Raw genomic sequence first — 14,352 nt, forward strand, 5'->3', positions numbered from 1 at the left:
TTGCTTTCATATGCAATAATAATTCCCACTTTCCTATTCACGATCATACTGATAGCACGTGAAGGCAGCATCAGTGAAAACAGACAAACAATGGTAGCTTTTGCAACATTAGCCTTAAAGTGGCAAGAAGCTCTTCTAGAAGGTAATTTGGAAAACTGGCACATTATACTTACTTAGGGCTGCACAATTAACTGAATTTCTAATCACAATTACAATTATGATGTAACTTTTTTTTTTTCTTTTTTTTTTTTACAGAAATCACTTTTAAAACTAATAACGTATAACCGAACAAAGATATTATTATCAGTGAGCAGAGCACAGTGTCACAAAAAAGTATTTATTTTACCAGCTTTTGCAGATTTTTTTTTGAGCAGACTTTGGTTTTCTAGTGCGTATGAGTGGTACAAAAGCAATATACACCCAGTATATTTGGTTGAATGTCTTCAGATGGTTCAATCTGAAATTGTGTGCAGAAGTTTGTGGTTTCTCATAGAGTTAGACTGTCAGCCACGTGGCTAATCTCGCACACGGCCATACTGGGGTGTTGTCCAGGAATCCTAAACATTTCCGTTCTCTTTATCCTCCTCAGTGTAGTTCTTCAGTTCCATCCTTCATCCACCCGGACCCCCCCCCCCCATCCTCTTTCTCTCAGACATGGCAACACTTTCACTCCAGTAGCTCACAATGCTGCTCCCACGGGATGCTCTGCATTCTCTTTAATAACATCACTGTGAGCTAAAGAGAGAATTAGCTCTGATTGGCTCAAAGCATGTCTATCTGGAGCTCATATATTATGTATGGGCCATTTGCAAATGAGGGGTTTTCTGTTCATGCTGGAGGAGAGTACCAGGTGATGGCACACTGGGACAGCCACCTGAAGGCATCAAAGCCTCCAGACACATTAGAAATGCACAGAGTGTTTGCTAATGAGCAGCCTGCTCCTGGTTTAGTTTGCACTAGTGAGTGGGAGTTAAAGCAATGAAACTTGATTCCAGTAATGCATGTCAGCCAATGTCAACCTCAAATATTATTGACTCTTGGCATGTGTTTGTTTGTAGGCTTCTGCTGTGTGTCTTCGAGCACCGGTGTCAGAGTCCCTGTCCAGATTACAGCGGGATCAACTCCAGAAGTTTGCACAATACCTCATCAGTGAACTCCCACAGCAGGTGAGAAATGCATTATTTATTAGTTTTTATAAATTGTAGAGATGGCCTCGTTGCTCATGGCTTCTCTGGGCTCCTACGTTTCTTTGCACGGCTCTAAATAACTGTGATGAAGTGCACACAGTGGCCTCATTGTCCTTATTAGGGTGTGATGGCTCAGATTTCTCACAGTTTGGTTTGTGTCATGGTTTTGGTGTGGTTCCGTAAACACTGAGGCAGATAAAATATTTACTTTGTTTTTAATTACTCATGCATTAAATGCGATAACTTTAACGTGTTATTTTTTCACCGTAATTAATCTAATTAATGCGTTAAATGAACAGCACTTTAAAATCAATGCATTTAATGGCCTTGCCCCACCCCAGACCTATGTGGGTCATCTGACATTTCATACAAATATGATGCAGGGCAACAAACTCAGTTTTAAGTTTTTCTCATATTCACGTCTACTAGTATCTAATATCACACGAGCAATAGGCTAATTCCAAATGTGATACTGATCTTATACAACTTTTCAATGAATACAAAGTTAATATTGTATTATTTTAGACGCAGTGTTGTGTGTTTTACTCAATTTTGACAATGTAAATATAAGGACGAAGCATAGCTGTTCACCTCCGAGCAGCAACGCTGCATTTAATTTCTGAATCTTACTTCACTACTGAATGAATCAACCATTTGAATGAATGAATAAATGACTCGATGACTAAATCATTAAGCAATTACCACCACCTACTGGAGGTACTGGAATATTATTTATTTCTTCGTATAATTTAATATTTCCACAGAAGTAATAATAATAAAAATTATTAATGGTATAGTTCACCCACCCCAACATTTAAATTTTGTCATTTACTTACCCTCATGGTGCAAAAGAGTGTTTTATGTTGAGTCAAAACTTTTTGTTTTTGTTTTGCTGAAGCTACTTTTTGTAATGTCTGTTTGATGCTTTACACAACAATGACTTTAAATGACATTTTGGGAGTAATGTAATGTGCGATCTTATTTATGAATAATTAGATTAAGAATTGTTATTGCTTACCAGACCACAAGTTACACAAGGTGTTATTTAATAAACTACTACTCAAATATTATTAAATAAAAATATTTTATGATTATAATAATAATAATGATGATGATTATAAAAAATATTAAAAAACATATTTTTGTAAAATGTTTTTCTATTCGATATGTGATATGTAAATGTTTAGTAGTCTATTGATAGAATCTCAATTCCTTTTCTTCAGTACCACCATCTCAGAACTTTTTTCTTTCTTCTTTATGATTTGTCTCTAATGATAAATTAATTTCTGGCTTTGTGATTCGCTGTTTTGTATCTGCAGATATTGCCGACAGCTCAGCGTCTTTTAGATGAGCTTCTGTCCTCCCAGTCTACTGCTATTAACACCGTGTGCGGAGCCCCGGGTATAGAATGACCTACAAACCACAATTAATCAATTCTTAATATCTCATTCTCTGTGAATTTTGTAAATCCTCATTTTTATTTTCTAACAATTGGTACAATAGATCCTACGGCTGGCCCTTCGGCGTCTGACCAGAGCACCTGGTATCTAGATGAGTCCACCCTCAGTGACAACATAAAGAAGACCTTGCACAAGTTCTGTGGCCCGTCACCTGTTGTGTTTAGGTAAAAACAGCCAGTCTGGTTCTACCTATATTGTAATGAAGACGAGTTTCTCAATCAAGCATACATTCCCCGTTGGGTGCTTTTTCACAGATTTTGCTTTGTTAAACCTAGAAAACAAATTTTCACTTGTAAATGAAAAACTTAAAGGCTGGTTCACACGGCAGGATAATTAGGCCGATTTTAGCCCCGATTCACCCCTTCCGACAATCTTAGGATGCTCTGATTATCTTAAAATAATCTGATCGAATATTCCTGCCGTGTGTGGTGTGTTAAGACTGCTCTCCTCTGCTCGGAAGGACGTCGGGACCGCTCCGATCTCAAATCGGGGATATCCAACATGTTGGATTTATTTGGCCCGATTTCTTCTTGTGTGTGTTGTCCCCTGAGGACAAACTCAAGGTCCTCCACACTCATACGAAGTAGCTCCTTGACCAATTCTCTGTCAGAAACCTGTAAAATATAACAATACAAATAAAGTCGATGGGCATAACTACATCCACAACTGCAGTCCACCAGAGTACATGGAAACTAATATATGAACGTTTATTTCAACGGTTAGTAATCTGTGTAGTACGTAACAACATTTCTATGAGATAAAACAACAACTTAACTCCATATCATGATGTAGCAAGTATAGTCCATGCTCGTGTTGTCTCCACCTCTTTGACCATCGCCTTTTCTTGTTTTTCTTATGTTTTTTTCCCGTTAAAACAAAGCACAAACTATGGCCACTGCATCCTCTTCGTCCGCCATGATTGTTTACTCTGAAGTCACGTTTGATCTCGAGGGATTTTGTGAGATTTCCTGTCTGACCTGGGAATGCTCGGGAGTCAAATCGGTTCGTGTGTGATGTGTTGATTTTGCCGTGTGGCTGCAGACCACACACTGTATGACCAAAACTGTTAAAACCCATGCTTTTTTTTTATCGCCGTGTGTGGGGTCTCTCAGGTTTGGAAAATCGGCCGACAATTTTAAAATCGGCCCGTGTGAACCAGGCCTAACACATTTTTTTTTTTCTTTAAAGAGGAAACAGGATACTTTTTTTTTTTTTTGCATTTGTGTGAATGAAGATGAACAACAAACAGATGGACGAGCAACAGACAGAAACTAACTGTTGTTTTTATCACTTCTTGTTCTCAGTGATGTGAACTCCATGTACCTGTCATCCACTGAGCCTCCGGCAGCTGCTGAATGGGCTTGTTTGCTCAGGCCCCTGCGAGGTAGAGAGCCAGAGGGCATCTGGAACCTTCTGTCCATCGTCAGAGAGATGTTTAAGAGGAGAGACAGCAACGCTGCGCCTCTGTTAGAAATCCTCACTGAACAGTGTCTCACCCATGAACAGGTACAAACCTGACTCGGCCACACTTCTCACACCGGGGTGACAGATTCATGTGTTAAAAATTGCATCATCCTGATGAAAAAACCCTCCACATTTGTGCCTGCATTTAAATAATAGCAGATTCATAGGAATATCTACAGCCAAACACCTTAAGAGTCAGACTTACTATCAGCTCGCGCTAGCGCAAACCCTCATTTGGGGTTAAAAACACATTGGGAAATTAGTGCTGAAAAGGTGTGGACACAGTTATTTTCCCTTTCGATCTGTAAATTTATGGGAAGAATATTGATTTCTTGCATACAGGCTTATTTTGGGGAAATTATATAATATCCTTTTATGAAATATATTCTAGTATATTTAGTATGGTATGTAAAAAATTGTGCTTTTTGCAAATTATTAAATAATGTATAGTCTCAATCCATATGTTTTTTTTTATTTTTATTTTTTTATTAGACTCAGTTTTATTTTTGACTGTATCTGATTAATATTTGTTTGGATAATCTGACTTCTGTTCTGTAAGTCTACTGCTCTCTCTGTATTTCCTCCAGATCATTGGCTGGTGGTATAGTGTGAGGACTTCCGCCTCTCACAGCAGTGCTAGTGGGCACACAGGTCGCAGTAATGGCCAGACAGAGGTTGCAGCACATGCGTGTGCCAGCATGTGTGATGAAATGGTTGTCTTATGGAGACTGGCAGTACTAGACCCCACCATGAGTCCCCAGAGGTGAGCTCTAAAGGCTCTAAAGAACTTGTGATTCATATTTGATCTATAATACTTAGAGTTGTGGCTATGTTTGTCAACACTTGGGAAAGGTAATGTTCTTTTGCTTGTCTCGTTGTGACTCTTCAGGCGTTTGGAAGTGGCTGCCCAGCTAAAGCAGTGGCATCTGAAGGTAATCGAGATTGTGAAACGGGGGCAGCACCGCAAGTCTCTTGACAAACTCTTCCAGGGCTTCAAACCAGCTGTGGAGTGCTGCTACTTCAACTGGGAAGTGGCCTACCCTTTACCTGGCATCACCTATTGCAATGCAGACAAGAAAAATGCCTCATTTTGTTGGGCCAGGATGGTGCAGCAGCAGAGGGGTGCTAAAGCTGGGACCAGTGGGGAACCAGGAGAAGGAGCTCGCTGTGGAACGTCAGAAGGTTCTTCCTCTGAACACAAGTCACGGAGCAACTCCCATCTTTCCCAGCAGGAGGTGGCTGTCCGCCCTAAGGAGACCATTGTGTGCAAGAGGAAAGGAATGGTTTGTGTAGGTGGAAGGGTCTCTCTCCCGCTTCAGGAGGGAGGTAAAGGCAATTATAAAGCTAGTAGCTCCTCCCCATCAGCTGGTAGTAAGGCCAAGCTCACACAGAGCAACAAGGGTTCGTGTGGAAGTTCGAGTGGCGTCAGCGGGAAGCACCCCAGCGCTAAACGGCGAACTAGCAGTGAGGATAGCTCTCTAGAACCTGATATGGCGGAGCTGAGTCTGGACGATGGCTCCAGCCTGGCACTTGGAGCGGAGGCCTCGAACACCTTTGACTTCCTTCCTCCTCCGCCAGAGATGCTGCCATCACCCAGCCCTCTTCTCCAAAAGCCACTCAAATACAGTGGTTCTGCTTCAAAAGAGCGTGCTTTTGAGACAAAACGTGTGCTGCCCTCTGCTGCTGATGCCCATGCCTGCTCCATCGCAGCTCCAGTAGTGGCAGCTATGGAGAAAGAGGTGGAAGTGGAGGCAGATCTGGATGAGAATGGAGGAGACGAAGACCCCGTAGATGATACTCGGCCCTCTGCACCGATCCCCAGCAAGGATCAGCAGGGACGCAGAGAGGGAGATGGGAGCGGGGCTTCAGGGGCCTCAGGACCTCAAGCAGCTGAGGCAGCAGGAGCAGATGCTGTGGGTGAAGATGACTATCAAGCTTATTACCTTAGTGCTGCATCAGAAGAGGGAGCTGATAGAGGGGTTGCAGATGGCAACCATGAAGAAGAGCCTGACATCTTTGCTGGGATTAAACCTCTGGAGCAGGAGGGCAGGATGGAGGTGAGTTTTTATTTATTTTTAACACATTAACTTTTTTTTCTCATGACAAAAATAACTGAACATTTAAATACAAAAAGCAAATACAGAAAAATATATAAAGTTAAAAGTTTTACACTGATTTAAGTGCAAAAGAACTGTAAAGACCAATTGGTATCACTTTACAATAAGACTTCATTAGTTAACCTTAATGCATTAACATTCACAATGAGCAATAGCTACATTTGCTACAGAAGTTATTAATCTTTGTTAAAAAATACAAGTCTTAGTTCATTTTAGCTCATTAAATAACACAGCTGCAACTTTCGATTTTAACAACGTGTTGTTAAATATTGGAATACCTAAGATTAATGAATATTCAGAAGAATTTTTAATTGGCAGTTTAACTAATTAATTAACTAATGAAGCCCTAATGTAAAGTGTGAATGAACAAAGAATCAAAAAACTTTCAAACAATATCTAGGGCATGTTGTAGTCCAGATTAAAATGAAGAAGAAAATTTGAAAATAAATAGGCTCTTTAGTCTAAATATTTAAACACCTGGTACTGTGATGAACACCATAGTGAATACACACATCTGAATGGCTATTTAAAATGGTTTAATTATGTTTTAGAAAGTAGTGCAGCTGCTTTATTTATGGGGTTTTCAGGGTAAGGGCTGCATTTTCTGCAGTTTAACGCCATCTGCTGTCAGAGAGTGAATGTGCGTTCATGTGTTCCCTCATGTGCTTGTTTACATCAGAGGACACACACGTCTTTCAGGCAGCATACAGCAGTGTTGTGCATTTGACCAGTTGATTGAAAATTCTTCTTAAAATGCATTCCAAATTCGGAATAATTTGTAATATATAGTTATTCACGATATTTAGAAGTGCCCACGATAACAATATCATGCATATTCATTAGCGTGATATGCATTACTGAATACCTGCACATGTCTTATGAGATGTAGTGACTCAATTTGAGAATGGTTGTTTTATCATGTAGATTTTTATGACTATGTACACAGTTGTAAAAATACATAAAATAATGACTGGTGTTGCAAAAAGTTTAACTTTTTCTTCTTTTCTTCAGATTTAATTGCACTGAATGTTAAATGATTTTCATTGGTATAATGGTGTGTTGCAGATACTGTTTGCCTGTGCGGAGGCTCTCTATGCTCATGGCTATAGTAATGAAGCATGCCGATTGGCTGTTGAACTTGCTCGAGATCTGCTGTCTAACCCTCCTGACTTGAAGGTGGAGCAGCCGCAGACAAAGGTACCAAAACAGACTTTTCCAGTGTTTTCCCACAGGTTTTACTTGTGACATCATTCTAGTGCTCACCTTTGATCTCTCCCTTTCTTGTTTAGGGTAAAAAGAGTAAAGTGTCAACCACTAAACAGACGCAGGTGGCCACTTACGCCTTGTCTAAAGTAGCCTTCCTGCTGACTGTGTTGAGTGAGAGGCTTGAGCTCCATAACCTGGCATTCAACACTGGCATGTTCTCTCTGGAGCTCCAGAGACCACCAGCTTCTACTAAAGCTCTGGAGGTAAAGCAGAAATTACATTCATCCTATAAACGTGGTGATCTGCTAGTATGACAATTTAGTGTCTTGTTGGGGATGTGACTAGTTTGACAGATATAGGAAGTCTGTAATATAATTTCATTTACATTAGCAAATGGGACACAAGTTGGAGAGAGTTTAGCCAGATTCACACTTTGAAACTGACAACAAACTAAAAATGCATTGTAATGTTTTGATTCCTTGTTTTAAATGTGACCAGTGTTGCATTTTCAGTGCCGTTATTCTGAGCTACTGTGCCCTTGTGTTAGGTGAAGCTGGCATATCAGGAGTCAGAGGTGGTGGCCCTGCTGAAGAAGATTCCTCTGGGTCTTGTTGAAATGACTTCCATAAGGGACCGAGCAGAGCAGCTCCGTGATGGAAACTTCTGTGACTATCGACCCGTTTTACCTCTCATGCTGGCAAGCTTCATATTTGATGTACTGTGCACCCCTGGTAAGTCCCACATCTACCTGTTCCCATAATTTTGAAGAAGCAGTTTAAAAATCCCTGTGCTTATATTTTTTTTTTTTTTTTACTTGCTTGTTGCAGTGGTCTCTCCCACGGGCTCTCGACCTCCTAGCCGGAACCGTAACAATGAAATGCCTGGTGATGAGGAACTGGGATTTGAGGCAGCTGTAGCCGCTCTTGGTAATAATCAGTTAAAGTAAAAAAAAAAAAAACACAACCACCCAGCACTGATGTGTTTTGTTTAGGATATTCTCCTTCTTTCTGTGTTTCAATTGTCCCTCATTTTCTCGTCTTTTTCTGTCTGATTTTTAAGGTATGAAGACAACAGTCAGTGAGGCAGAGCATCCTCTGCTATGTGAAGGCACACGGAGAGAGAAAGGAGACCTGGCTCTAGCACTGATGATCACTTATAAAGATGACCAATCAAAGCTTAAAAAGGCAAGTGTTTGAAGTTATTCATTTAATATACATAAGCTACAGTTACAGTCTTCTGAAGTAAAGTGATGGCATAGTTTAAAGAATTTACTTGAGTGCAAATTACCATTCAAAAGGTTGAGGATGATACGATGTCTCAAGCTTACCAAGGCTAATAAATCAGCAATACTCTGAAATATGATTACAACTGTCACTCACTCCAGTCTTCAGTGTCAGAAGTCTTTCTAATATGCTGATTTGTTGCTGAAGATTAGATAAAAAGACTGAATACATTTTCTTACTATCTATCCCTTTGAGACCATCCAAACTCATGCTGGGAGTCTTAGCAATGGTCTCATTTTTAAAATTCTGTGCATGCTTTAAACTATTAATGCTTGATGTTATCCTTATGTAGATTCTGGACAAGCTCCTGGATCGTGAGAGCCAGACCCACAAGCCGCAAACTCTGAGCTCATTTTACTCGAGCAAACCAGCCACCAGCAGCCAAAAGAGCCCGTCTAAACATGCCACCCATGGTGCTAGCGGAGCTACGGGAGGAGTGTCAAAGCACACCACTTCAGCAACATCAGCTGCTGTGCAGGGCGTGACTGGAGGGGGAGCCGCGGGACAGCAGGGCAGTTTGGTGGGTGGTGGAGTTCAGAACACGGTGACAGGAGAGGGCATCGCTGACAACAGAGATCAAGGTGAACAACATCCACCAAAGAATCAGGGGGAGATCCACCGCTGAAATGTTATTGTCTTGGGTCCTCGTGGAGTTTGAGTGACCCAGTTTAATTTTATCTCTCTCATACTTCTTGTTTTGGCAGAGGGTGCGCAGTCGACCTCCTGTGAGCAGCAGAGCGAAGCTGCCCCCTTCAAGCCCGAGGGCACTGTGCCCAGTCGTCTGGCACTGGGGGGCCGTGGGGCGTACGGCACACGCTGCTGGGGATCACCTGTACGGCAGAAAAAGAAACACACCGGTGAGAGACACTGGGGCAGAAGAGAACATTTGAAGCAACACCTATGGTGTTTAAATTAGTCACGAGGTTAAAAATCACTGCAAAAACTCATAGGAATTAACTTGTCCGCTAGCTTTTTAAAATAATTTTAGCATGCTTCCAAATATAATATTATAAGATTTCATGTACATGACTAATTTATGTACTTTATTATTTTTAACTGTGCATAAAGAAATTTGAGAGTCTGAGATGGTCATGTGTTTTCTCAGGCATGGCAAGCATTGACAGCAGTGCTCCAGAGACCACCTCAGACAGCTCTCCTACCCTCAGTCGACGTCCACTGCGAGGTGGTTGGACAGCTGCTTCCTGGGGGAGAGGCCAGGACAGTGACAGCATTAGCAGCTCTTCCTCTGATTCACTTGGCTCATCGTCATCTAGCGGCTCACGCAGAGCTGGAGGAGGAGCCAGAGCCAAGAGTACTGACACCAGCAGGTGAGACAAATGCCCTTTTTCCCCCCATTGGCTCGTCTTTTGAGGATTTGGGCTCATTTTTGAGGGGCTTGTTCATTAGTATCTCTTTTTGAGCCCTCAGCAAACAATCTCTTATTCAGTAGATTCTCTGATCCTCTACATCTACAGTTTGTCAGACATTACCTCTTTCTCTCTTAGGTATAAAGGCCGCCGGCCTGAATGCCACGCTCCACACGTGCCCAACCAGCCATCTGAGGCAGCAGCCCATTTTTACTTTGAGCTGGCCAAGACTGTGTTGATTAAAGCTGGTGGAAACAGCTCCACCTCCATTTTCACTCAACCCTCTGCCAGCGGAGGCCATCAAGGGCCCCACCGCAACCTGCATCTGTGTGCCTTTGAAATTGGCCTGTATGCCCTCGGCCTGCATAATTTTGTCTCTCCAAACTGGCTGTCAAGGACATATTCCTCACATGTATCCTGGATTACAGGTGAGAGATAGTTGTTTAATCTGCAGGGATCACAAACTTCAACATGATTTATGACTATCCCCTTGAAATGCAAATGTAATCTTTAAAATTCATAAACCTGGTTTCAGAGTATCAAATCAGAATGAAAGAGTACTATAGTACTGTCCTTCAGTATATCAGAGATAGATAGAGAGAGAGAGAGAGAGAGATAGATAGATAGATAGATAAAATATTTATTTGATACCCTGCTGATTTTGTAAGTTGGTCCACTTATAAAGAAATGGCCTGTAATTTTGAAGGTAGGTTTATTTTAATGTATATAAATATAATATCAAAGAACAACAACAACAACAAAAAAACAATATATAAAGGTTAGAGATTGATTTGCATTTCATTGAGTGAAATAAGTATTTGATTCCCTACCAACAAGCAAGGATTCTGGCTCCCCCATATTGGTTATGTGCCCATGTGTAACACAGATTAGTCCTGTCACTTTAAGAAGTTATTCCTAATGTCAGATGGTTAGGTGTATAAGACACCTGTCCACACAATCTGTATCTTCCATTTCAACCTCTCCCACCACCATGAGCAAGACCAAAGAGCTGTCAAATTATGTCAGAGACAAGACTGTAGATCTGCACACGGCTTGAATGGGCTACAAGACCATCGGCAAGAAGCTTGTTGAGGAGGAGACAACTGTAGGTGAGATTATTCAGAAATGGAAGAAATACAAAACAACCAACAATTAGCCTCAGTCTGGAGCTCTGTGCAAGATCTTGCCTTATGGGATAAGGATGATCATGAGAAAGGTGAGGGATCAGCCCTGAACTACACGGGAAGAGCTTGTTAATGATCTTGAGGCAGTTGGGACCACAGTCACCAATCAAACCATTGATATAACACTCTGCAACAACTGAAATCCTGCAGTGGCCACAAGGTCCTACAGCGGCTGCAGTCACAGGAGTGGCTCAAGAACTATCACATCAAGGTCATTGAGTGGCCTGGCCAGTCTCATGACCTCAATCCTATAGAAAATCTGTGGAGGGAGCTGAAACTGTGCAAACCTGGTGCCCAACTACAAAAAACATCTTACCTCTGTGCTTGCCGACAAGGGTTTCTTCATCAAGTACGAAGTCATGTTTTGCTTTGGGATCAAATACTTAGTTCACAAATGCAAATCAATTTCTAACCTTTATATAATATGTTTTTTTCTGGATTTTTTAAATATATATTGTCTCTATACGTTAAACCTTTCTTAAAAATTTCAGACCCTTCGTTTCTTTGTAAGTGGGTAAACTTACAAAATCAGCAGGAGATTGATAGATATAGGTGACCCAAGGGAACAGAAATTGTCCCTTACACTATCGCGGCAGTGTCGTGTTGTCACTAAAGTTTATAAATACCATTTCTTTATTTTTAATTATTTTTTTTAAACCATTCAACGCTCATGTGCTTTCCTGAAGACCGTGCGCTCATGCACACTTGCAGTGCATATGTGGTGTGTGTTTTTTTCCACGCTCATGTTAATGGATTAAAGCATTTACCCTGCACACACGGTTGTGGTCTGGCAGTGCATTTAGAAGCGGCGCATCTGCAGCAGTGCAGAGATCGTTTCCTCACTACGCCTTTTTTTTGTTTTGCGCCTCACATGCTAAATTAAAATAACAGTCAATGCATATGAACATACGTTGACATAAATGTAGTAATTACACCATAAATGCATATAATTAAAGTCTGTCGTGTTTCACAGCCAACACATAGGCTATGGTTTTTGGCTAGGTTTAAAGGTAAAGAGAACTTTTACTTTAATTAAAGTTCTTTATGAACTGCGATTATTGGTTGTAATAAAGCCTTAAATGAAAAAGAAAATGCAGTAGAGCTGACTGTTTCTGTCAGTGGTAAGTTTTAATTTAGAATGTTTGTGATAACGTAATAAAAGTAGTTTAAATGTTTTGTTTTGTGAGAGGGATATATATTTGAAAAAATGGCCACCTCCACCCCTCAAAAAAAAAAAAAAAATCCTCTCAAGTCACCTAAGAGAGGTCCCGAATAAATGTCTACAAATCTTAATTGGATCATCACTATAAATAATTGTAAAAAGATCTGTATCGGTGATCGTATCGGCAGATACCGCTTTCTGTGATCGGCCTCAAAATCCTGATCGAAGAACCCTTGTAGAAATCGGTTTAGATTAATTGATATATATGGATCGATGGATATATATTGGTTGATAGATATATATGGATGCAGAGATGCTGGATTGATAAGATGGATGGATAATGAAGTTAATACAGTATGCTAGAATATAGGTGGGCAAACCTGCCTTCTGTTTGGTTTTAAATTCTTGTCTTGTTTTCATAGGCCAGGCTATGGAGATTGGGAGTGCTGCCCTCAACATCCTGGTGGAATGCTGGGATGGGCACCTCACACCTCCGGAGGTGGCGTCACTCGCAGACCGTGCATCACGAGCACGGGATCCCAATATGGTGCGTGCTGCGGCAGAGCTAGCCTTGAGCTGCTTGCCTCATGCTCATGCCCTCAATCCCAACGAGATTCAGAGAGCCCTGGTGCAGTGCAAGGAGCAGGTATCGTCCAGCTCAGCCTTCTTTCATTGTACATCATTATCTGCACATTTTTACTCTTAATAATATCAGAATCATCTGCTTGTTGCCTTTAAAGAACATTTTTCTGTCTTGTTCTCTCTTCAGGATAATCTGATGCTGGAGAAGGCTTGCATGGCAGTTGAGGAGGCTGCAAAGGGAGGCGGTGTTTATCCGGAGGTCTTGTTTGAGGTGGCTCACCAGTGGTATTGGCTGTATGAGCAAACAGTGGGTGGAGGCTCTGGGGCCCAGCGAGAGGGGTCTGGCCGCTGTGGGGCCAATGGTGGAGTCAGAAGAACGCCACCCGAGGGAATCTGTGGTATCCTGGATAACACGGGTGTCTTGGACTCTTCAGGTGTAGCAGCTGTAACTACAACAGTGACTGCAGCCGCTGTAGTTCCTGTCATTTCTGTCGGCTCCACCATCTACCAGTCACACGCGCTGCCGGGCTCAGCCATGGCACACACACAAGGCCTGCATCCCTACACCACCATCCAAACCCATCTGCCCACCGTCTGCACCCCGCAGTATTTGGGTCACCCCCTTCAGCACGTTCCCCGTCCTGCTGTCTTCCCTGTGTCTGGGGCCGCCTACCCACAAGTATGAGCTCTCTTTCTTTCTTTGTGATATGATTTATGGGTTTCAGTTATCTGTGCTTAGCATTTTTATCTCGGCCTGTAATTTAATTGGTCTGCATTTAACTAAAGGTGATAAATACTAAATTTAAGCACTAGGGCAGACTCTTACTTGGCAGTCAGTGATGCATAGTGCCACATTCCTGGCAGAATATGAATGGAGAGAGACCCCTGACAGTTTGTTTATATGTCTATGATGATCTGTACAGCTATTCCCTTGGATTAACTTTATTTTGTGGCTTTTGTAATTTTTCAACGGCAGGTATATGACTCGAGGAAGACGTATCATCCAGGTTTTAAGAGCGTCTGTTTGTCTTCTCAGGGAATGCACCCTGCTTTTATTGGTGCTCAGTACCCATTTTCTGTGGCTACTGGCCCTCATCCTCCAATGGCAGCGACTGCTGTCACTTTCCCTGGAGTCCCAGTGCCGTCCATGACTCAGATCGCTGTCCACCCATACCATACCACAGAGGCAGCCCTGCCTCTTAGCACTACTGTGGCAGGTAAGAACGACAAGTTAGATTTGATTCCAACTTAACATGAAGACACATTTTTGGGCATATCAAACGTTATTTAGATGAATGCTGAATAAATGCAAGGTTTTTCACATTTGCAGCAATTTGCCA

The 14,352-nt window shown here is 41.7% G+C and overlaps 1 protein-coding gene across 4 annotated transcripts in view; it reads left to right on the forward strand.

The window, feature by feature from the left end:
• Positions 1-14,352, forward strand: part of zswim8 (zinc finger, SWIM-type containing 8) — a 39,688-nt gene that overhangs the window by 16,925 nt on the left and 8,411 nt on the right. For 3 of the 4 annotated variants that reach the window (XR_003277798.1, XM_026224594.1, XM_026224592.1), the window contains exons 5-22: positions 1,059-1,166; positions 2,507-2,588; positions 2,691-2,811; positions 3,952-4,153; positions 4,699-4,874; positions 5,001-6,168; positions 7,294-7,425; positions 7,518-7,697; positions 7,982-8,165; positions 8,262-8,360; positions 8,494-8,618; positions 9,010-9,298; positions 9,422-9,574; positions 9,823-10,045; positions 10,223-10,512; positions 12,853-13,076; positions 13,200-13,691; positions 13,989-14,229. Coding sequence is in view for 3 of the 4 variants with exons in the window: in XM_026224594.1 (XP_026080379.1) it covers positions 1,059-1,166; positions 2,507-2,588; positions 2,691-2,811; positions 3,952-4,153; positions 4,699-4,874; positions 5,001-6,168; positions 7,294-7,425; positions 7,518-7,697; positions 7,982-8,165; positions 8,262-8,360; positions 8,494-8,618; positions 9,010-9,298; positions 9,422-9,574; positions 9,823-10,045; positions 10,223-10,512; positions 12,853-13,076; positions 13,200-13,691; positions 13,989-14,229 (4,489 nt within the window). In the remaining variant the exon portion in view is untranslated. The remainder of the gene's footprint in view (positions 1-1,058; positions 1,167-2,506; positions 2,589-2,690; positions 2,812-3,951; positions 4,154-4,698; positions 4,875-5,000; positions 6,169-7,293; positions 7,426-7,517; positions 7,698-7,981; positions 8,166-8,261; positions 8,361-8,493; positions 8,619-9,009; positions 9,299-9,421; positions 9,575-9,822; positions 10,046-10,222; positions 10,513-12,852; positions 13,077-13,199; positions 13,692-13,988; positions 14,230-14,352) is intronic. The other variant, XM_026224593.1, reaches the window with a different exon arrangement.

Source organism: Carassius auratus, chromosome 38 (assembly GCF_003368295.1).
Source record: "Carassius auratus strain Wakin chromosome 38, ASM336829v1, whole genome shotgun sequence".
Lineage (NCBI taxonomy): Eukaryota > Metazoa > Chordata > Actinopteri > Cypriniformes > Cyprinidae > Carassius > Carassius auratus.